This window comes from Limulus polyphemus, unplaced genomic scaffold, assembly GCF_000517525.1.
Source record: "Limulus polyphemus unplaced genomic scaffold, Limulus_polyphemus-2.1.2 Scaffold4201, whole genome shotgun sequence".
Lineage (NCBI taxonomy): Eukaryota > Metazoa > Arthropoda > Merostomata > Xiphosura > Limulidae > Limulus > Limulus polyphemus.
Window position 1 is genome coordinate 54,340 of NW_013669811.1, and position 24,749 is coordinate 79,088.

At 33.5% G+C, this 24,749-nt stretch overlaps 2 protein-coding genes across 2 annotated transcripts in view; both read right to left on the minus strand.

Annotated features, from left to right (window-relative positions):
- The window catches only part of LOC106470755 (F-box protein At1g78280-like), a 22,065-nt gene extending 10,515 nt beyond the window's left edge, over positions 1 to 11,550 (minus strand). The window contains exon 1 of the mRNA XM_013931323.2: positions 10,856 to 11,550. Within this exon, the coding sequence (XP_013786777.1) occupies positions 10,856 to 11,526 (671 nt within the window). The 5' untranslated portion in view covers positions 11,527 to 11,550. The remainder of the gene's footprint in view (positions 1 to 10,855) is intronic.
- Positions 11,551 to 15,634: 4,084 nt separating this feature from the next.
- LOC106470754 (transmembrane protein 178B-like) overlaps positions 15,635 to 24,749 on the minus strand; it is a 17,886-nt gene continuing 8,771 nt past the window's right edge. Inside the window, exons 2-5 of the mRNA XM_013931322.2 lie at positions 20,471 to 20,578; positions 18,590 to 18,727; positions 18,061 to 18,158; positions 15,635 to 17,675 (exon numbers count right to left, since the gene is read on the minus strand). Of these exons, the coding sequence (XP_013786776.1) occupies positions 17,424 to 17,675; positions 18,061 to 18,158; positions 18,590 to 18,727; positions 20,471 to 20,578 (596 nt within the window). The 3' untranslated portion in view covers positions 15,635 to 17,423. The remainder of the gene's footprint in view (positions 17,676 to 18,060; positions 18,159 to 18,589; positions 18,728 to 20,470; positions 20,579 to 24,749) is intronic.

The window sequence follows — 24,749 nt, forward strand, 5'->3', positions numbered from 1 at the left end:
GATACAAACCTCTCCACTAAGATATTATGTAGAATAGATAGAGCATCTTCTATAATTCTTCTTCAATGTGAAACCGATATTATCTAATTCTAATATATAGGTAAATATTTTATAATAAGTTATGTTCGTACAAAAAGTGTTAAATATTTTATTAAAATTTAAAATCATGATTTTCTAACGGAGCACCTATCAATCTCGGACGGAACACAGTTTCGACAAAATAATCAATTTTTGTGTTTCATTTATGTCGTAGTATGTCTTTTGTTGTTTTCTGGCGTGTTTGGCTAACTCTGAGTAAAATGTTTACAGTATTTAAGCACTCAATTATAAAGAAACAACGATCATCACACATCAAGCTCGTACGGCTCGTGAGATGCGACGGAAGAGGACAGAAAAATAATTGAAAACAAATATTGAAACCTAAGAATACACATAATAAGAACAAGTCTAGTCTCTGTTAATAGGTTTTTCAATGATACACAAATCATGATATTATGTTTTCGACTTTAAAACACGGATGCTTGTATCGTATGTCTTCTCCGAAGCGTCATCATGGCTAGCCTCTTGATACCGACTCGCAGTGTACAGACTCAACCCCATTTAATGTGTTTCTTACAACCAGTCTCGATAATCAAACAGTCGGTATAGTTAAACTTAGTTCCAGTTACCTTTCACAAACAAGTGTCAAGGTACCATAGTAACATCATATAATGATGAATTAATTTATACATCTACCAACAATAATGTTTTCCAGAAACGCGGACATACCATGTTTTTGTTCGTTTTTTAATATTGCTATAGCAACTATTTCAGATTGGTGGGCTTTGGGCCTGTGTAATGTTGCTTGAAGTTTTATTTAAAAACAACAACAACTAAAAATGCTACATTTATTTACCAGCCTAAATACACTACGAAACAATACGTCGTAACGAATACTGTTTTATATCTTAATTTCTACTGATTACGTCAGACGTGTTTGTACGTGTAGTCCAAAACCACGAGACAATTTGTGACGTAATTCTCAAGCTATCGCACTTGATAGTTACGAATATAGCAAATGACTAATTTATCTGTTGAGCAGATAGCTGCCTTAAAATACACACAAAGGTTTCCAGAACTTCACTGGTGATTTCTGTGTTTTCGAAGTCACGAATATATCTTTTATGTTTCCTGGAGGGTTTCGGGTTCAGTACTGCCTCACGTGGAATGGGTTGATACGATTCTTTAATATTTGAACTTACTGAAAATGTGTTACTTATAACACTTTCTGTTTTGTTTTCTTAAATATAATATTTTGGAACTTCAAACATTAATTATTTTATATATTAATAACTGTTAGCGGCAGTACCTCGGGAATTACAGAAAGCTGGAATTATCAAAATGACTAGGTTTCCTGTGGTTGCAGCTGGAGTGACCAAAATGGCCAGGCTTCCTGTGGTTGCCCTATGTTCTTTATAATTCCTACTTTTGCTTTCACACAATCAGTTTATTTCCCTAATCTTACCAACACGTGATCATGGTCGTCCCCAAAACTACCAAGATTCGATTAGTGCTCGTAAGTAGAACATGATGCTGGTCATGTTACAGCTATAGCTGTAACTTCAAAAATGTTATTAAAAACATTATCGAAACTTGACTTTAAATCCTAAACTCTAAGTTGATATTTAATATAATGTATTGTTTAGAACAGGGGTGGGCAAAATATGGCCTGTCTAACATTTCTGTCCTGCTCTCAGTGACTCCCGGTAATTGTGAAAAGAACGTAATTAGACAATTAATTAATTAACACAGTAGAAACGTGCGGCCCGCGACGACTTACATAAATTCGTGGAGTGGCCTCCCTGCGAAAATGATATCCCACCCCTGGTCTAGAATGAAAACTTCGGGAACCATGTTTTTGGGCTTTCCCATTTCAGACTTTTATATTTATTTTTAAATGTACACACACACACACATATATATACTATTAATAAGTATTTTATATTTGTAGTTTTAAAGTTTATACTAAATTATACATTTAATATATATTTTATAATTTTACGAAATTTTAGAAACGTAAGAATGTTTAGAGCTTTATTTTATATTTTCAAATTGAAAGAAAATCCCATGAAAATTAAATTTAACAGTTTCATAAAACATGGAACTACTCAATGTAAAGTAATTGATATTTAAAAAGAAAAAACATCTGAAAATAAGATACGTTTAAGACATTTATTTTTCTTTCTCCAATGTGTCTCTTCTTTTAAAATATGTCATGTTATGATAACTTCTTTTTTCATATACCTATATTTCCCATTCAGTTTTATACTTATTCTCACGAAAACTTTGAAATATCCATATTCTTATTCACTCGCTTTGTCAATAATATTCTTGCTAAACGTTATAGGAAGTTACACTAAATCAGAAACAGGAAGTCGTTTGGCAATAACTATTGATGAACATATGTAATTTGAACTTCCTCTGACCAAAAACGAGCTCGAACGTACAGAAATAATGCTAAATGATGAAAATAACGTTACTTGAACAACCAAAACGAATGATTACTACAAAAAGGTAACACATTTTACTCTCTATGTTAGGCCTAATACTGTAACGGGCTAGATTAAGCTTACGCGCAAAGCTACTAGAGGGCTGTCTACGCTAGCCGTCGCTAATTTTGAAGTTAAGAGCTAGAAGGAAGACAGCTGTTCAATACCACATACAGCTAACCCGTGGGCTATTCTAATCAATTGTGGGATTTGACAGTCACTCTTATTACGGCCTTGTTACGCGCCAACGGTCCCGAAGCACAGCGAGATTTCTTTTTGGTGGTAATGGGGCGTGAACCACGGAACCAGAGTCTAGCACGTTAACATTCATTCGCGCTAGGCCTACTCTATTGAATAAAAGTAGGTCCCACATAAATTATTTTGAAGTCCAGGTTAGTAATTTCGCAAAATTTGCATATAATCTGTAAAGGACATCGTGAGTCGAAGTACACTCAAATATAAAACAAATGTTTTATTAAGACAAAAGGGAATTCAAGTAAAATGTTAATTAATATAAGACGCCGTTTAAACAATACCATGTTTCATTCAATTACTGCCTCGTTAACTTCACAAAAATCAAAATTATTTGCATGTGGACGCCGGAGACATGAGACCAAAAGGCAGTTGCTCCTCCCACTTGTTAAACAAGGGGTATTGCCTCCCCCACTTTTAATAACTCGAACTTGGCCAAGGTATGTGTTTCTCACAAAATACACAAGGGCGGAGAAAAAATAGCTAATAATATTTAAACAACTATGCAGTACGGTAATACAATTTTCCTCACTGCATATTACCGCCTCAATTTAAAATGTCGGAACCTTCGCTAAGGATGGGGAGATACCTTTTTCGTACAAAGGGGTGTTTAAACCTGTTATGTGGATACAACAAATCTTAACAATGCATTTTTACAATACACACTATTGTCGACTGTACTCAGCGTATAACATTTCGTGGCAATATGTACGTGGTACTGAACCAAATAAAATATAATCAGAGCCCTTACATGGATCTCCTCCCCCTATATTTTTCGCAGTCCTTCCGACGCCCATGATAACTCATGTTGAAGGTAAATATTTATACTGGTTGTAACAAAAGCAAATGGTCAGTGTTTATATCATTTTTAGTTTCTTAGTAAAATTTTATATCTTAGTAGTTATAAAAATGGCCCAACATGTTTTTTTACCCCTTGACTTTATCAAAATGATTCAGAATTTTTCGTGCTATCATTTTTTTATCTATTTATTTTATAGCTCTATGGATCTGTTTACTAGTGATAACAGTGTGCTGTAACATGTACATCAAATAACATGCTGGCTAGGTTGCTAACTTACTTATTGTAAATCAATAAAAAAAACATTTTCTATACGTTCATTGTGCGTGAATGTGTTCGCTATCATGAAAGTGACACATGAAAATATAATTCATGCATAGTTCTGGCTGATAGCACGTACATGCATCATCAGACAAGCTTGACTTCCGGTTTCCGCATTACACCGGAATTGGATACTTTCACTGTCTGACGTCAAAAGACCAAATGTGGAACATGGGTTCGTTATTTGAAAGTGATGCACGCGGTGTCAAAATGATAGTTCTACATCGCAAAGTATTGAAATATTTCATATATTCACAGTTGTATCTGTTAATTTTAATCCTTTTAAAAATGCACGTACTTTATCTGTTGAGTTTGTTATTTTGCGAGTTTCATTTATTTGTAAGCACACGTCACTTTGTGATTTAACGAAGTAGGCCTAAAATTTGTGATAACAATCACGATAATTGCAAATATGTAGATAGTTTTTTTCTTTTTTAAACATTCCACTTATTAATTTACCCATTGCGGATTTTACACACTTCTATTTTAAATCCATATAATTTATATGAACCTAATTAACTTAACAAAAAACATCCGCAGTAAGCCTAATGTTTATCATATATTTTAGGTCTATTGGTTTCTGATGTTTCGCTAAATATAGGTGTTTGAACCTTAATTTTTAATGTATTATATACTCTATACATAAATAGCATTTCAGATATTCTTTTGTCTCTCAACATTCAGTCCTATTGACGAATTCTGGTATTAAACGAAATACCTCTTGGACTACAAAAGATAAATCTGAAATGCTATTTTCTACACAGCTTTGAATTTGCAATGGACAAATTGAGGAATGTGGGGAAAAATTGTAGTTAACATAATTTTTATTACAAATTCTAGGATTAATCTAGGTTTTAATGCTTCGTCAGCTTTCGGCGTTTAAACCAAAACGTTTATAAGTAATCTATTGTGAATTTAATTTGCATGTATTACGCATCCTCGATAATGACGTCACAGATCGCTGGTAATTGAATTTGGAAATACCTAAGCACTGACAAGATTACAAACGATAAGGTAACAAAAGTTCAAGGTTTGTTTCTTTAATAAACGTCAGTCGTGAAAGATTTTTGTTTTCTTCCACAACATTTATCAAGGCCAGCAGTAAATGAAACATTTACAATAACAACATTAAACAGGCCATTGTACATACACTTTTTGAGTTCACCAAAACTTATAAACAATATGAATCAATATGTTGACTGGATACTGATCACAGCATCATAAATCCAGACATCTTAACCCTGTGGGTGGGGTCAAAGTGTGCATGTCAACCTTTTACAGAGTGCCATTCAACAAAGTGTTATAAGAGTTGTAAACTATTTTATTTATTTTACATTAGTCACCAGGGATGATTCGTTAATCTTCATCATCTTCATTGACTTCAAGATATGTGAAAGATTACTAGTGATCAATTCGACAAACCGCATCATTGCACTGACAAACTAATCTAAAGAAATAACTGAGAAAACAGATACTTAAATAAAACTTTTGTTATAATATTCAGGGTGAGGTAGCTACATATCTTTCCCCTCCCATAGGAGCAGTACCTCAGTGGTCAGTACTTGGGCCTTAAATTAACAATACCAAAGGGGGTATAATAAGTAAAATTTGCCAATGACATTACACAAACTCCTTGGTAGCTGTATTGAGGATGTTGAGGTACTACAGAATAACCTAGATCAGTTGGAAAGTTGGTGCTACAGAATAACCTGGCTCAATTGGAAAGTTGGTACAACAGAATAACCTGGCTCAATTGGAAAGTTGGTACAACAGAATAACCTGGATCAGTTGGAAAGTTGGTACTACAGAATAACCTGTCTCAATTGGAAAGTTGGTACTACAGAATAACCTGTCTCAATTGGAAAGTTGGTACAACAGAATAACCTGGATCAGTTGGAAAGTTGGTACTACAGAATAACCTGGATCAGTTGGAAAGTTGGTGCTACAGAATAACCTGGATCAGTTGGAAAGTTGGTACTACAGAATAACCTGGATCAGTTGGAAAGTTGGTGCTACAGAATAACCTGGATCAGTTGGAAAGTTGGTACAACAGAATAACCTGGATCAGTTGGAAAGTTGGTGCTACAGAATAACCTGTATCAGTTGGAAAGTTGGTACTACAGAATAACCTGGATCAGTTGGAAAGTTGGTGCTACAGAATAACCTGGCTCAATTGGACAGTTGGAACAATATCTGTCAAATGACCTTTAATCACATTAAGTGTAAGGAAGTTTTTTTTAATTTATCATAATTTGAATCACACATTTAATATAGATGGGAACTAACTCAACAGCATGACTGAAGAAAAGGATCTTGGCATAGTGATGGATAAGTCACAGAAGCAATACAATGTTACTAGTGCTAGAGCTAATAGAAGTTTAGGGTGTTGTTATAGAAATCAATACAATGTTATTAGTGCTAGAGCTAATAGAAGTTTAGGGTGTCGTTATAGAAATCAATACAATGTTACTAGTGCTAGAACTAATAGAAGTTTAGGGTGTCTTTATAGAAATAAATACAATGTTACTAGTGCTAGAGCTAATAGAAGTTTAGGGTGTCGTTATAGAAATCAATACAATGTTACTAGTGCTACAGCTAATAGAAATTTCTATAACGACACCCTAAACTAGCACTAGTAACATTGTATTGAACTAATAGAAGTTTAGGGTGTCGTTATAGAAATATTGAAAAGAGTTAATTATCTCTTGACACAAATCACTAGTTAGGCCCCACTTTGAATACTTTATCCAATTTTGGTCAGAGAAACAATACTGACACAATGAGGTTAATGTCGCTCGATTTATGATCTGCTAAAAAAAGAAGAGTAAGAGATGATCTTTTTTTGATATTTCAAGACGAGCTAAGATTAAAAATCTGAAGATAATAGGCTAGACTCCAGTTAAGATACTTTGAATTTAATTACAGAGTGACTGACTTATAGATGAGTTGTCATCAATGGTAGTTAAGACCAACAATTTACAGGACTCTATAGGGGGCATGGATGATTTTCTGAAAAGTAGAGAATGGTGTGAGATTCTTAATCTTTCCATGTCCCCACAAAACTGATATCTATGTATGGGTGCAAAAGGATAGCCTTGAAGGTCCTAATGGTCCCTTATTGAAGAGGGGTTATGTTACTGTCTTGTTTATTTTTCAATACCACCAATTATGATCCTATAAAGTAACAAAAGAATAATGTGAAAGTGAAATTGACTTTCTCAAAAAGGAAGGCATTCATCACATTGATGTCTCTCTTCCACCATTAAAGAAACAATCAATTGTAAGTTCCATAATCAAAACGTTTTACAGAAGGTAATCTAGAACTTGTGTCACATAATCAGGCAAACCATACCAAAAGTCTGTTCCTCTACAGAGTAAAGTATCACATCAATAGGTAAACCATACCAAAAGTCTGTTCCTCTACAGAGGTGATACTTTAATCAATAGGTAAACCATACCAAAAGTTGATATATGTTCAACAGTCCAATATCAAGCGTGACTTGTCTCAAACATAGATGAATTCTTCTAACAACTGCAAATGAAAACTATAAACTTATCAAAACTGGTTCAATATCACAGAATGTGAACAACAAGTGAAAACTGACAAAGACAGGAAAACAAACCAGCTCTGATTAACAACTGTGTAAGCAAATCATTAAGGACATATGAAACTCAAAACTGATAAGAAAATAAACGTTGGACATTCAGTTGTAGTGACACTACTGATCAGGAGCAATTAAATACTTAGTGGAAACTTATTACACATAGGGAAGGCCAATTGAACCATCAAGGTCAGACTTTTAACAAAACTTTCAAAAGTTATCAAATATAAAAAGAATTTTAGTTTGTATTATGACCAGATCACCAGGCAAGACATTCTACATATTTAGAAGTTTTGGAAACAACTGATTCTGATGAGAACTTGCAAATGACTGAAGAATAATTGGAAAAATAATAAAGTTTAGAAAACAAAATCCTTTTAAATGTCCACATGTTTGTTAGTGGCATAGTTCTAAAATGGTTTCATGTTCAAATAATTTTGTTTATAGTTACCGTTTACAGTTATGTATAAAAAAAAAAGACAATTTAAGCTTACTCTAAAATCCTAGATTAAATACATTTTGTGAGAACACAAGAACCAAAATTCAGTTGATTTACTTATTTTATTGAGTAAACTGATATCAGTTTTACTTCCAATACAGTGCACACTTTCACTAATCCCTTGGGTGAGAACATTTCTGTTTAGACCACGCCTCAGAACAAATTTTTACCCTTGCTTCAGCTGTGTACTTCTGTAGCAGTCACAATAAAGAAACGAGTAAGGCTTAAGGTATGAAACATGTTGAAAAAAAGTCACTTTATTTATTTGGCAGTGTTTCCTATGATACTTGCAATCAATAGGCTTAAGTAAGAAATTTTTATAAGTTAAATGCACATGTTTTCTCTACCACTACATGCAAACTGTTGATAATGTATTAGTTTTACATAAGAAATATTCAAGTCCAATGCAGGAATCATATAATTACATCACACAGAAACTCTGTACATATGTCAACAGATATCCTGTAAACGTATCACACAGAGAAATCGTGTAAATACATAGTACAGAAACTATGTAAGTATGTTAACAGATATCCAGTAAACGTATCACACAGAGAAATCGTGTAAATACATAGTACAGAAACTATGTAAGTATGTTAACAGATATCCAGTAAACGTATCACACAGAGAAATCGTGTAAATACATAGTACAGAAACTATGTAAGTATGTTAACAGATATCCAGTAAACGTATCACACTGAGAAATCCTGTAAATACATAGTACAGAAACTATGTAAGTATGTTAACAGATATCCAGTAAACGTATCACACAGAGAAATCGTGTAAATACATAGTACAGAAACTATGTAAGTATGTTAACAGATATCCTGTAAATACACCATACAAGAAACCCTATAAATATGTTAACAGCTTGGTATGGGTTGTGTCACTAAAGTTAGGGTTTGTTTTCTTCAAGTTGACATAGCTTGGTATGGGTTGTGTCACTAAAGTTAGGGTTTGTTTTCTTCAAGTTGACATAGCTTGGTATGGGTTGTGTCACTAAAGTTAGGATTTGTTTTCTTCAAGCTGACATAGCTTGGTAGGGGTTGTGTCACTTAAGTTAGGGTTTGTTTTCTTCAAGCTGACATAGCTTGGTATGGGTTGTGTCACTTAAGTTAGGATTTATTTTCTTCAAGCTGACATAGCTTGGTATGGGTTGTATCACTTAAGTTAGGGTTTGTTTTCTTCAAGTTGACATAGCTTGGTATGGTTTTGTTACTAAAGTTAGCATTTGTTTTCCATACAGTAGAGAAGAGAAGAACCAGTAATGACTTGAATTATGTGTTTAAAGAATTTTGGGAAATAGATAACTTGGGTGTGGATTGTTTTAACTGAGAGATAAAATAAAAATACTGGAAGTTTGAACTTCAAAAATTACAGGATTGTAATCTAATGTTTTTAGTCAAAGTTATTATAAAATTACGTGTGTGCTGTTATTTGTTAACAGATATTGAATGATGATGGTTTTACCGTTATTTATTAACAGATATTGAATGATGATGGTTTTACTGTTATTTGTTAACAGATATTGAATGATGATGGTTTTACTGTTATTTGTTAACAGATATTGAATGATGACTGGTTTTACTGTTATTTGTTAACAGATATTGAATGATGATGGTTTTACTGTTATTTGTTAACAGATATTGAATGATGATGGTTTTACTGTTATTTGTTAACAGATACTGAATGATGATGGTTTTACTGTTATTTGTTAACAGACATTGAATGATGATGGTTTTACTGTTATTTGTTAACAGATATTGAATGATGACAGTTTTGTGTGATTATAGATGTGACATTGAATACAAACAGTTCCATTTGCCAAGGCCGATATTTCTAAAAAAAACAAAAATGAATTACCAAAATTGGAGACTGGTACATCACATTTAATATAAAACTCATTCATATTTGTACTTTATACGATTGTTTTCATTTCAGGAATTGTTGTGTAGTCTGTATGAACGTACGGTACATTCTCTAAAAATCAAAACTAGTTACTATCTATCATTAATCACAATTAATAAAGCTCATAGTAAATTAACTTGGATGTCAAAATACCCTTCTACAGTAACTATGATTATATAAAAAAAAATTATTGTTTTACACAAATACTTTTCCAGAAACCATCAAAAGTCTGATGTTTTTAATTATCTTTAAATACTTTAAAGTTTATTCAGAAATAAACATATCCAAGACAGTTTCAAAAGTAGTGGTAAACTTTCCTCCCCTCCCCCTAATTTTCATCAAGCGATGTTTTTCTATAATTAATGGCAAAGTATTCTAACCCTAATGGTCAGCAGGTACATAACACCTACTGTTATTCTAACTCCCTTCCTTACCATGTCACTACGATTTTAGCAACAATAACAAATACAGATGAAAATATAACAATACTAATTAATATTTGTGGTCAATTTTAATTTGTAAATAGTTCTGAATTTTTTAAATACTATACGTACCTAAAAAAAAGTCTGTAAATTAGTGTTACTATATATATAAAATAGTCGAGATAAGGATGAGTCTAAAATAAGCAAATTATTTTAAAACTAGACCCCCTCCCTGGACCTGAAGTAGCCCAGTTACAAAATCAAATCTTATTACAGATCAAACAAACTGTGACTAATGTTAGTGGTGATGTTTTGTGTAAAACAAGTGCTTGTTTATTTATTTGTTTGAGAAACAAGAGTTATGCCTATGGGCAGTATATCAGAGATCAAATGCTCATTCGTTATATGTAGATGGCTTAGAAAAAAATCCTTTGTTCAACCAGTTTTATAAAATTATTACTTATTGAATCCAAAAACTCATTGATAAAAGTTTAGTTCAAGGTAACTCTTCCGAGTTCACTTACCACCCAATATACCACGTTTTAGAATCTCTTGTTTTCATCATTGCTCTATCTTCTGGCATGTTGAAAACATCTTGAAGATGTAAAAAATTTGTTTTGAAAGGAAAGAACTGACATTCTTCCTCCACACTTTTATAGGCTCCACCTATTTCAGAGTAAAGCTTTCGGAAGAAAGAGAAATTAAAAGTGTTCAAAGCTTTCCAACTTACAGTGGCATCCTTAACCAAAACAGGCCGCGACATGTATGCATATTTGGCAAAAATTTCTCTCGTTATATTCTGTAAAACAACAACACTGTCTACATCTTTGCAGATATTACAGTCAGTTACTGGTCTTGTCACTTCCATAACAATGTAATTGTTTAGAACAGCACACTGCGACTTAAAAATATCTCTATTCTGAAATATAACAGCAACCAAAAGTGCCAAAAAGGCAAAGCTCGAACAAACATTTAACACTCGTATTGGTCGTGGAACGTTCTCCTTTTTATTTTTAGCCGTCACTTCATTTTGGCATTTGTTTGGTTTCGTTGCACTTTTTAAAATAATATTTTGCATTTCTCGTAAGCTTAATCCTTCATTTAAGCCCTTAAATCGTAAAACTATTAATTTTTCTCGGAGTTTGATAACTTTTTCCTCTTCTGAATCTGTTTCGTACTCGTTGTTGTTCGCCATCGCTAACCCATGTGTCGTAATTTATGAAAAGATATCTACCAAATACCGACAATTTACTATAGTTAGTATGTTTAGCGCCAGATGGCAGTAAAAGAAAAAATAGCAAAATATTTACATAAAAAATAACATTTTAAAAATTTTAATGTATATATATTTTGTTTCATTCGTGTCATCAAAGAAAGTCAAATTTTCTTTTAAAACAAATGCGATGACAAAATTACTGTAATATATAAACTATAACAGAAAATACAAAGCCACATATACAGTAAAAATGATAAAATAATGTTATTTAAGGAATATGTAAATAAAGAGACGAACACAACGACATTTTATGGACATTTCAGTAGTGTAACAACTCAAGCTTTCCTGTCTACGTGGGCCTGGCATGGCCACGTGGTTAGGGCGCTCAACTTCCAGTCTGTGGGTTCAAAATCCCTGTCACACCAAACATGCTCGCCCTTTCAGCTGTGGGTGCGTTATAATGTGATGGTCAATCCCACTATTCGTTGGTAAAAGAGTAACTTCAGAGTTGGTGATGGCTAGCTGCCTTCCCTCTAGTCTTCCACTGCTAAATTAGGGATGGCTAGCGCAGATAGCCCTCGTGTAGCTTTGCGCAATATTCATAAGAAACAAACAAGCCTGTTTACGTGTACTAAAATTCAGTAAAATGTGTCAAATTTTGATAATATTGTAATATGTATAAAGCCGTAATTTTCCGCCTAAAGTATCTGTGTTAATAACGTACATAATTGAAAGAACAGGTGTAAACCTTAATGCCATTAAAGTTGTTGTAACGTGTTCTGTCATTAGTTGGGTTCTTTTGGATTATTTGTTAAAAACAGTGCAAAATCCATTTTATGTAACACTAAAAAAATAGTTTATTTCTTCATTAACGTTTGTAAGGAGCTACTTTCACTTGTAGTTGTAGGCCTAAGTGTACAAACAACGTTTCAAAAGAGATTCCGAGAATAATGGTAAACAACTAACTCACAAATAAATTTACTTATGGAATTTCCTCGCTAATCGTTCTAGTAACTAAACAAGATCCGATAACTTTCACATCACACTGTGAATAATTTTCCTGACACTAATCTCAAAAGCTCACTGAATACTCATTAACTTCACTAATTGCCTACTCATATTTATAAATAATGTAACTTTGTCTCAAGGTATTAAGGGGAGGTTCTTGATTATTACATCGTCATGATTAACAGCTCTCTCTAGCAAACAATTAAAGTATTGCATTGAAAATGTAGCTTACAATATTATAATATCAATAGTAATAACATTACCTTCACATTCTAACAATTGATGTATAATTCTCATAATTAGCAGACAGTAACAGCAATTTATTCAGTATTCAAATAAAAATCCTCTAATCAATAACCTTTTCCCCATGATATTTAACTTAAATATCGCAAAATTTACAATTTTTTTTATAATTAAACTACTTTTAGAACTGTGCTCATACTTTATCGTTAAATATAAAGGTATTTACATGCTCAGTGAAGATTATGTAGAAGCCTAATCTGTTCTTTGATTCGATACTTCGGCTGCAGTAGACTAGTTTCGATGAATTCACAGCTCATCAGTGCTGCTTGGAAGAACGACTGTTTGTGTCTGTTTTCTCATAGCAAAACCACATTGGGCTATCTGCTGTGTCCACCGAGGGGAATCGAACCCATGATTTTAGCGTTGTAAATCCGAAGACGTACCGCTGTCCCACAGGGGGACTGAAAGAACGATACATATAATTAAAGTAGGCCTAATATAGCGGTGGAATGTAAACATTCGTTTAGTTTGGATGTACGGTCCATTACTTACCACTAATGAACTAAAATAATTAAGAGGTTTGAATAACATGTGACAAATCGTCACAATTAATTAATCGTTATTATTCAGCGAAATAACTGTCACATGCTACATAAACACCATACATCAAAATCAAACAAATATAGGGTAGTTAGATTTTTAAGTACGAGAGTATATTTTTCTGAGTTTGTACTTAATTTTAAAGTAACACTGCAATTTGTACAACAATATATATTTAGATACATATTTTCATCGTGATAGTATTCGTTTAATACAGATTTTTTATGTTAAAAACGTATATGTCAATTCTTACGACGCTAAATATCGGGTTTCGATGCCCGTGGTGGGCTGAGAACACATAACCTATTGCGTAGCTTTGTTATTAACAAAGAATAAACAAACAAAATTAATTTAAAATAATTGCTAAAATTAATTTTAGTGTTAATTTTTACATGCATTATTTACCGACAGATGACACCAGTGAACAATAATTTATTGAAATAAAGTTTGCTGTCAAGCGTGAAGCTCTTTACAAGGTGAGTATTAAAATCCAATTTTAGCGATATAAGCCAGTAGACTTAAGATTGAGTCACCGAGGGGAAGTTAGTAAAATAAAATTTGAGTGGTATTTCAGATTATGACATAAAAATTAGTGTAGGTTCCTTAACCAATAGTTTAGAGGCAGATTGAGTGGATTTGTTTTGAAATTCGCGCAAAGCTACACGAGTGCTATCTACGCTAGCTGTTACTAACTGAGTAGTGAAAGACTAGAGGGAAGGCAGCTAGTCACCACTACCCACCGCCAACTCTTGGGCCACTCTTTTACCAACGAATAGTGGGATTGACCATACAATATAACGCCCTTACTTTTGAAAGGGCGAGCATATTTGGTGGGACAGGAATTCGAACCCACGACCCTCAGATTGCGAGGATCTTATTCACGTGCATAACAAACAGGTTAGCTTTGGAAAAACACACACACACACACACACATATATATATATATATAGAGAGAGAGAGAGTCGAATCTTACCAAAAGTTTAATTTTGTAAGCACGTGCGTCATCCTCCTCATATCATATCATTTGAGTACGAGAATTATTAGATAATACTTGAATAAATAAAGCGGAGAAATGAGTGATAACTATATATTTTAAATTTCACTTTAAATAAACAATTTATCGTGTGCTCTACACCAAAACATACAACAGTCTCATTAACTGGCCATGTTTTTATTTTTTTTCAGTACAAACTTTAGCTCATAACTCCATCTCTTGACCGATTTGGGATCTATTTACAGCCGCGGCTATTGCGGATTTCCTCGTGACAAATTGAACACATTTCTTAGTTTATTTGCGAAGAGCTTTATTATATCTTAAGGAAGTCCTTCTACCACTCCTGTGAAGACTCGTCTACCAGTTGTCTGAAAACGTTAGGTATATACCATTCACGTGACAGAGTAAATAACAGAACTTTAACATTTTCAGATGTTATCAATTTTTAACCTTATTGAAGTTCCTATATCAATTGTAGCACCCCAACAATATTGTTTTCCGATTAAAACAAAGTATTGCTCATTTATTAATTTATTTTTGAAACTAAGAGGTATCATTGTAGCAGATATTGGTATTAATAAAGATTAGCCTCCTCTGAGGGACAGTAAAAATAAAAACTGACAGTTTTTTTGATGAAAATATGATATGATTAATAATTAAAGTTACTTGATACTAGCCTAGGATTAATAGGAATTTCTTAACCTCCACCTAAGTGTTTTTTTATGTAGTTATGTTTGGAAAAATAAACAAATAGAGTAAAATCGAATTTTATGCGTCTTTAGTCTCAAACACTAGATGGCGCCACGAACAAGTAAACACTGCCATTAAAATAAAGATTCTTACCAGCACTGTACGCGTCACCTGTAATTCTATAAACACGAGTACTAAGGTTGACCTACGTTCGCCGTTGTTTTGAAACTGAAACTTAATGTTATACTATGTTTTTATTTAATTCTGTTAAACATACTAAAATAAATCGTATATAAATGTATACTATAATTATTTTTAGTTCGTATTATGTTTCTGCAAATTACCACAATTGCAATGGACCAAATATCGTGCTGTTCTCCAAACTAAAATCAGCTTGAAATAAGAAAAACGTAAAGTGTTACACCCACCGAGTTGAGTTTCAGTATTTCTTAAATTCCCAAAAGTTAGATATCTATAAAGAAATCACTCATCTATCTCCCTTCCGTCACTTCTATGTACAAAACCTTCGTGAACAAACACATACACACTAGCTGTAATTGAAAATTATTTTATTCATCTTTCCATGAAAGTAAAGTAAAGCAAACAATAAAAAAAAACAAGGTATGCGATAATTGGTTCGTGAAGGATGACGTCATTCTGCAAGCAATGACACGTGTAACGATCCTCAAAACGTTTTCGCTTCCAGTAGAGAAATTAAAACAAAAATCTTTAAAAAATTAAAAAATACTTTAAATATAACACGTATAAAGTAAGTTTTTAAGAAAATACATAAATGTGATTATATTTCGTAAGGCTATAAGATTTAAAAAAATACTCCAGAACAATGAGCCATTTTTTTTACCTTTATACAATTTGTAACGTACACACACTCGGATTATAGCCTATTAGTTACTAAACTGAAAACACACCCTATTCAGAAGAGCATTAAGCACTGATTTGCCGTTTGGTGGTGCTGCTAGTAGAGGAAAATTAGGACATCCTAAAAGTCTACTACGCCCCATTGTTTTAAGAGGTAAACCAGTCAGTTTAGAAAGAAAAGCGTTTTCGTGTTTCGAACACCTTCCGTCTCGAATAGGCCGCGACATAAAAAATTTTAATGTTACTCATAAGTATACAAATGAAGACTGACAGAAATTATTCATTTAAAAGATAAATTTAATTTTATCAGCGTAAATCAACCAATTTCAGAAAAAAAAAATATTTCCGTTGAGATTCCGACCTCGATATCACTGATACTAATAGGTATTTCACTTTTTTATTAGTTAAAATACAAGAAATATAAAAAAAGTATCTCCTGTTAACCTTGTTCTCTGATGGTGGGTCAGATAACCAAGTGTGTAACTTGGCGCTAAAAAATAAAACACCAACGCATGATGACCTTCAATGTCCGTGATTACCAAAACAGTGAATTAACATTTTCCAAGTATTACAGACAGTAGGTAAACGTCCAGATTATTAAAAAGAAAACAAAACCCTCACATAGTTCCCTGGAAAAAATTTCTAACACCAAGGATTTTGAGCAATTTGTTTCTTGAATACGGCCAAAACAAATAATTCTCTCTTATCTGAAAATACACAAAAATACACGATTTAACATATAAAACCTAAAGACAAAACAAAAACTGTTTCAAATCTCTCTTTCTCTCTCTCTCTCTATATATATATGTATATATATATACACACACACACACACACATACACACCCAGAAATAATACTAACTACGGTTTTACAGCCTTCAATTAAAACTAATTAAATCCATGCTTCATATTCGGTCCATATTGTTATTCATAGGGTCACAGAAAAATATATACGAATATATAAAGAAAATAATATATTCCCCTTTTGAAAATAAAAAAAGCAAAAACTATATACAGCGCCATCTATTGGCGATAAGTCTTTAGATGTTTTATGTTAGACCTATTTTTCATCTTATCCAATCCTCTTAATGATAGTCAGAATTTTGTCACAATTTTTTTAATATTTCATGTACTCTAAATATATACAATACAATCGACATATTCCTAATTTTTACCAAAAACAACAACAAAACAATGCAAGAATCTTTAAAAATTTTCAAACACTCCATACTCTTTGACACGTGCTATATATAGTAACAATGGACATACTGCGTTCTGGAATTTCAATCACACTAAACACCTCAAGACATACAATTTGAATACTTTTTAAAATCCTCTCTATTTATTAATGCAACAAGTTCCAGTAAAACTCTTATAAAACACTAGATGGAGCTGTAATCAATGTTAAAATAACTTATATTCATATTACAATGTCGAGCAGATCATTTTAATTTTGTATTCCTTAGTATCCGTAACCATACTGGTAATAAGGGCCAGGATATCCGTATCCGTAGCCATAAGGTTGTCTTTTGTCCGGATATACAGGCATCAGATACTGCATGTTTTTAGCCTGTTCCACCTTCTTCTCGTGACGTAGGCAACGGGCGCCACAGAGAAACAAAATGGCGGCAATGAGATTCATCCCCACACCAATCCAAGCCAGTATGTACGACCAACCATAATAAAATTCCGTTTGTCCAGTTTGTTTCAGAACCTAAAAAAAAACAAACAAAATATTAAGGTTAAGGGTTTATGTTTATTTTGTGTGTTGTCAGTATTTGAAATAGTAATTACTAGGCCTAACCAATTATAACACTATCGGTAGTCACAACACAGATGGGTCAACAAAACAATGGTGTGTAGATAACACTATTAGGAATTAGAACAGAGTATCTTACGTTGATAATGCTATAACAATATTTAACTTAGTGTTACGTAGTGGCTTACAATCGGAGTATTGTTATAACATTAAACAACAATGGTGTGTAGATAACACTATTAGGAATTAGAACAGAGTATCTTACGTTGATAATGCTATAACAATATTTAACTTAGTGTTACGTAGTGGCTTACAATCGCAATGTTATAACAATACTTACAGCTGGCCATTTGAAATAAGACATTTGGTCGTCAAGTTTTTGATAATCGAAGTATTGAACTCCATGCCACAAACCCATTGCACCAGCATCAACAAGAGCTATATCCGATAAAAGACAATCAGACTTAGAAGAGAAGTGAAGAATACACGTGTATTACACTAATAGGACTGCCTGGTGAACATTTGTTTTGTTTTTTTAATTTACAAAATAATAACAGCCTGAATCGTCGGTCTTCTTCATCGGTAAATATAGTGAAACGTTGTGTTAAAAAAAGACAAGAACAATATAGCTTACTTAACGCACAACTAGTCTCGAGAACATTCCTTACAATTTTTTAAACACATCTTGATTTCTTGTTGTTGTTGTGTTTTTTTTTTTTGTATTTTTACACAAAATTAAAAAATTCGACTCAAAACAACAAGCGATTTTTAAATGCCGGGAGGTTTCTGAGATAGCTAAGCCTAATTTTATTGAAACTACTTCTGCCTCCGTTAACAAACGCTTACACCAATCTCTCGAATTTACTTACAAGCCAAAAGTTCCAAAAGACCAGTAGCTACGATGTTTCCATGAGAACGTTTCCAGCATCCAGCCACCCCGGTGAAGAAGGACAGGAAGATGAAGAAAAATGCTGAGATGTATAGCCCAATTACAGACCGGGCCATGTCTGTAAGAAACGACAACCGTCACGTAAATATAACATTTTTATACCCCAATTACAGACTGGGCCATGTCTATAAAAAACGACAACCGTCACGTAAATATAACAGTTTTTTTATAGCCCAATTACAGACCGGGCCATGTCTGTAAGAAACAACAACCGTCACGTAAATACAATATTTTTTATAGCCCAATTACAGACCGGGCCATGTCTGTAAGAAACAACAACCGTCACGTAAATATAAGTTTTTTTTTATAGCCCAATTACATATCGAGCCATTTCTGTAAGAAACAACAACCGTCACGTAAATATAAGTTTTTTTTTATAGCCCAATTACAGACCGGGCCATGTCTATAAGAAACAACAACCGTCACGTAAATATAAGTTTTTTTATAGCCCAATTACATATTGGGCCATGTCTGTAAGAAACGACAACCGTCACGTAAATACAACATTTTTTTATAGCCTAATTACAGATCGGGCCATGTCTGTAAGAAACGACAACCGTCACGTAAATATAACATTTTTTTATAGCTTAACACTTATGTTTCACCAGTTTTCACGTGTTGCTTGTTTGTTTATTATTAAGCAATGTGTTATCTGTACTACCATAAGGTTCTTCCCACGTACTTATATACGTCTCTTCTGGTGGTGCTACACCACTGGAAGGTGATCTGTACTACCATAAGGTTCTTCTCACGTACTTATATACGTCTCTTCTGGTGGTGCTACACCATATTATCAAGTTATACACTGTTCTCTGTAGCATTCTCTCTTTTATTTGGAGGTTCTGAATAAAAGGCAGCTGAATCTGGCTTGAGATCAACGTGAAGGAAGCCAAGAAACAACCGGGGACATGAACTCATGGCCCTGTTTCTAGATGTCTACAGACCAAGTACCCAAATCCAAAAAGATCCTAAAGCTCGAGCGCTTTCGAAAACGGATCTCCTCTTTATGAAGAACAAATATTTTTTTATTGTTGTGTAAAAAAGTTTGAAGATTCAGTTTTTAAAGTCTTAACTCGGTACAGAATCCTTTGAACATACATCGTTTGTATTATGTTTACATTTCTCTTTCTGAGATAATATTCACGTGACCCGTATCCCCCTTCTTTTTCGTGAAATATTTTCTCATACAAATAAAAATATTAAATTTCTCAAACTCTTCTATTTAAACTAAAAAAGATAAAATAAAATTTTTTACAAGGAAGACGATACACAGTTTGGCTGAATGTAATTACAAATGAAAAGTTCACGACGCCGTGACTTCGTTGCTTGTTCCCTGTCTAAGCCTATTCCCTGCAGCAATCCTGTTGGCGCTGTCTAGGCAAGGTAGTTGACCTTCAATTTCAAGTACCTTCTTCGAACAAACTATCATATAAACTAATAATGTCTATAACGTTGCCAAGACGACACTAGAAAGACGATTTGCAGTCAAGTTTATGATTCAATGAAGTGGTTATACAAGCTTCGTAATGCTTGTGTCATCAATCCTGCAAATCTAGGGCTATGTTAACCCTAACGACGTGGATTGTTAATCAAAAACAGGTTTCGAGTGCAAATATCAAAACACCTGTAATTAATCACACTTCTAATAACTACATTATTGTAAGGTTAAAACAAATAGCTTTTAACTGTTTCACCTACGAATGATTTTAATAAACTGATTACAAATAAATCATAAGTAAAAATAATAATAAAATCACAAACGGTTACAGCCGTGGGTTTCGACAATTAAGAGACAACTTACGTAATCTGTCCCAACGGGTATCGGAGAAAGAATCTGACACTTCATTGTCGGGGATATAATAGTTGATGTTAATACATTCTGTCTGCACTGGTGATATGTACGTTTTGACTGGAAGAGAGAAATCACAGATATATAAAAACTTCCATACAAAAATTAACATAAGTAAACCATGTTAAAAAATGGATATAATCATACAATTGGGTAGGACTGGTGAAAGAAAGCCAATGTTGACGTTACTCTCAAATAAAACCGGCATTAGTTGTGTCAGGTGTTTGTGTGTGTGTTAAAACAACTTTCAGTGAGCTTTCACTGGTTAATAACTTGTTCGTTCACTTGCTGCTGTTTTTTCTTTTCTTTATGAATCCGAAACGATTAATTTTTCTTTCCGACCACAAAGTTTTTCTTTATTCAAATCGACAAGAGAAAGCGGTAAGAATTAAGGAACAAATGTCTACCTAATACCACTTGTTCTAAGCTGAGGTTTTACATTGGGTAGATTATCTGTAGAAGAATTTTCGAGTAAACCTATTACGTGTATTACATTATATAATGTTATTTGAAAGTACAATATACGAGTCACGTAAAGAATTTAATTTATGTTTGGAATTTTCAGCGTTTTTTCTAAAACTATTATGAATAATAGATGGCACTGGCGACGTCCCGGAAAAAGTTGCGCATACTGGATAAAACCTCCCGAACAATGGTTAGAAAAAGACGGATGAAATGTTTCGTCGTTGGATAAAACAATGATCAGATAGACTTAATTTCTTATTACATTTTACCATACCAGCGTGTATCTTTTCATAAATAAATTACATAAAGTATTACTTTAGTCTCGTAAACGTTTAAGGCATTTTAGAAAGTTATTGCTTCGTTATTAAAATGATACACTACAGAGCGCCTTGTTGTCTCTCTGAAAACCTAGGCCAAGATTAACGTTGCGACACTGACAATGACGGAGATTTTTCATGCTAAAAAGGGAACTTCCGTAAATAGTTTATAAAGCATTTTAAAAGGCATTTTTTTAGTAGAATATATCAACATTTGTTTAAACTCTACGTAAACTTTAAATATATTAGCAGAAATACCATTTACAACAACTTTTCGATCACTTATTGTTTATCTGGAACTTGGCCCACTAGCGACAATATAGAGCATTAGCAAAACAATATTTTAATTCTTTTGGTATCACGTTTAAGCCTAACACAGTTACCGAGAGGTTAGGCATACTTTAAGAAAACGAAAAATAAAACATAAACGCTCAGTAGTTTCCTAGTTCTGCTTTTCAAAGAACCAGTCTTTAATATAATTAATTATTACGTTAATGAAATTGTTTTGATATATCTAAACAATTCATCATGACAAAGAATAAACTGATACATCAGAAGATTTAGCTGGTATTAGAACTTCGAACAACGCTCGAAAGGTAATTTAACTTAACAGTTATTTAAACAGTCTTCCTCTTCTTAAACGTAAGAAACGCCTAAGATTACTAACTGTAAACATATTTTGATTTATTGATAGCGTTCTTATTTTCACATATTTTTCAGTCCAGGTGGTGTTACGGCCATCGTTTCTTTACTGATGTAAGCCTTGTGAATATGTAGTTTTATTTAAAGACAAGTGATGACCGTAATTTTGGACCACTGAGATCCCGGAAGACCAAGAACACGGTCCAAACGCAAAGGTCATTCAACTATGAAATGACCGCTACGGTCATGAAACACTGGCCGTGAGGACTTGACCTGTCGGCTGCAGTGTGAACTGTTTTTAAACCAGTTTCTGCATCTTAGTTATCCTAAAACGAGCTCTAAAATCTGACCCTAATTACTTAAGCCTAACCTAGATCTCATATCAACTGAAGAAATAGCACAAATTTCTGCTCCATCAGTCACGTGCCGTAATCACAGCTTTGTTAATGTTGTTATATACAGCACGAGAGAAGCTAGTACTAGCATTAGTAAAACATAAGACGGTACTTCCAGTTGATATAAGCACGAGACACGGTATTTCCGGTTTACATAGCCTAACCTACTGTCGTGATGAGAAGCAAAACGTATTCAGTTTTGTCTTCTGACGTAGTAATGAACCATCTCAGACGCTCAGAACATAACACTCACTACACTAAACACTTCAAGTAGCTCAGTCATAAGACAAAACATAACACTCATCACACTAAGCACTTCAAGTAGCTCAGTCATAAGACAAAACATAACACTCATCACACTAAGCACTTCAAGTAGCTCAGTCAGAAGAGAGAAAATAACACTCACTACACTAAACACTTGAAGTAGCTCAGGCAGGACATAAATTTGAGTCAGTATACATATATAAATTTTAAATATATGTATGTAAAGAAATGCATTGTAATTTAGAAAAGTATATATATTACGTGTTTTTGTTTGTTTGTTTTTTACCACGGTATCATTAAAGTTTCTATGACTTTTGTAATTTGAACTGAACCTTTTGGCAACTTGTGAACCACTTAAGCATCTTTTTGCAGGTCAAGAATAAATATTATATCGAATTTCAAAACAAACAGTAGATAGTCTGGAAAGAAGATTGGAAAGCGTCTATCTTTAAAAAACAGTGAGAGACATCGATAGTAAGGCCCTGATGTACTTAGCAGTCAGGACAATAAACCTTGAAATGACCGATAAAAAACCTGCTTTACTATTTCTTATTAAACGACTATGTCAATGTTCTGTTAGACTAATGTGTGGATCAAAAACAGGCTAGGAAGTTCGATAATAGTCAACAGAAATTATCAAACTGGTCTACAGATAACATCAATTCTCCTTATTAAATAAGTATTTTTTTGTTTCAAGTTTAATGATATCTTAATTTTTAATTCTTTAAAAAAATATATACTATGGCTGAAAATAACAAGTATAGACTGTGCTTATTAATCTATTGGACACGAGACACATCGTTGCTTGAATTAGGAAGACATTCCACATTGTTGCTTGAATTAGGAAGACATTCCACCATTGTTGCTTGAATTAGGAAGACATTCCACCATGTTGCTTGAATTAGGAAGACATTCCACCACTGTTGCTTGAATTAGGAAGACATTCCACCATTGTTGCTTGAATTAGGAAGACATTCCACCACTGTTGCTTGAATTAGGAAGACATTCATTCTTCTGTTGCTTGTATCAAAATAAATATTATCTTATTGTCTTGAAAATTCGATTTTCAGGTCGAAAGCTTAAAATTAATTTAGCCCAAGACAGTTTTGAATTATTATCCAACTATACTTTAAAAAACTGCCGAGAGATCACGTTGTTTTCGTACAATTTTGAAAGGACTACACTGGCAATGTCTGTTGAAGGCGTTTCAGGGCGGGGCAACATGTAAGACCTATTCTACCATATAGTATTCACAATCCACGCTACTGTCACAATTTTCACAGACTGACCTTGATTTGGGGCCTAAGAAACAGACATCACGTGCCAATCAAGGAACATCCAGCTCCGAGAAAGGTTCGTTGTGATACTGATGAAGAAACCACGTGACTTCTTCTTCCAATCAGCGTATGAAGTATCTAGTCTGTATGACGTCATTAATACCAAAGATGTTGGGAGTAATATCAGTTTAGTAGGATTAGAATAACAAGTGTGGGAAAAAAATCCACATTTTGTCCGAACTACGTCAATAGGTTATCACGCCTATGATTTGTTCTTTTAGTTAGGGCTTGACTATTTAATATGGAGATTATGGGGTTGGCTCGCCTCTCCGCCCATTCGTGGAGTTTTCCGCTAGTTTGGACTGTACAATTTAAGCTTTTTCGTCTATTTCAACAATAAACCTGATTTTTTTCCGCAAGAGCAGTTTGTTTGCCTTTTTATTTTTAGCGGAAAGCTGGGTAGTGGGTTTGTATAAGTTTCGCTTAACTGTTAGAAATACCACTTTGATTACTAGGATTTAAACGATAATTATGTTACGAATTCCATTCAGCTGTCAGTAGTTATGAACAGCATGAAACTTAATAAACTTGTCTTTCACTTCAGGTTAAAACCAAGTCCTCGTTCTTAGTTTCATAGCTTGACGGTGTTTACTTTGATAAACATTTGGAGATGTATTTAAATATCCTACATCACAACACACCCACAGGTGACGATGAACCCTAGAAACGCCCGTGTTTGGAAGTTGTCTGGAGAACACACCGTATCTGCTTGACTTACATTTGGTTGCACCTATCATTTCTGGAAACTGATACAACGACTTCATTGAAGAATTAAAAACGCTAAATCTTTCTTACAACACTGATGGAGACA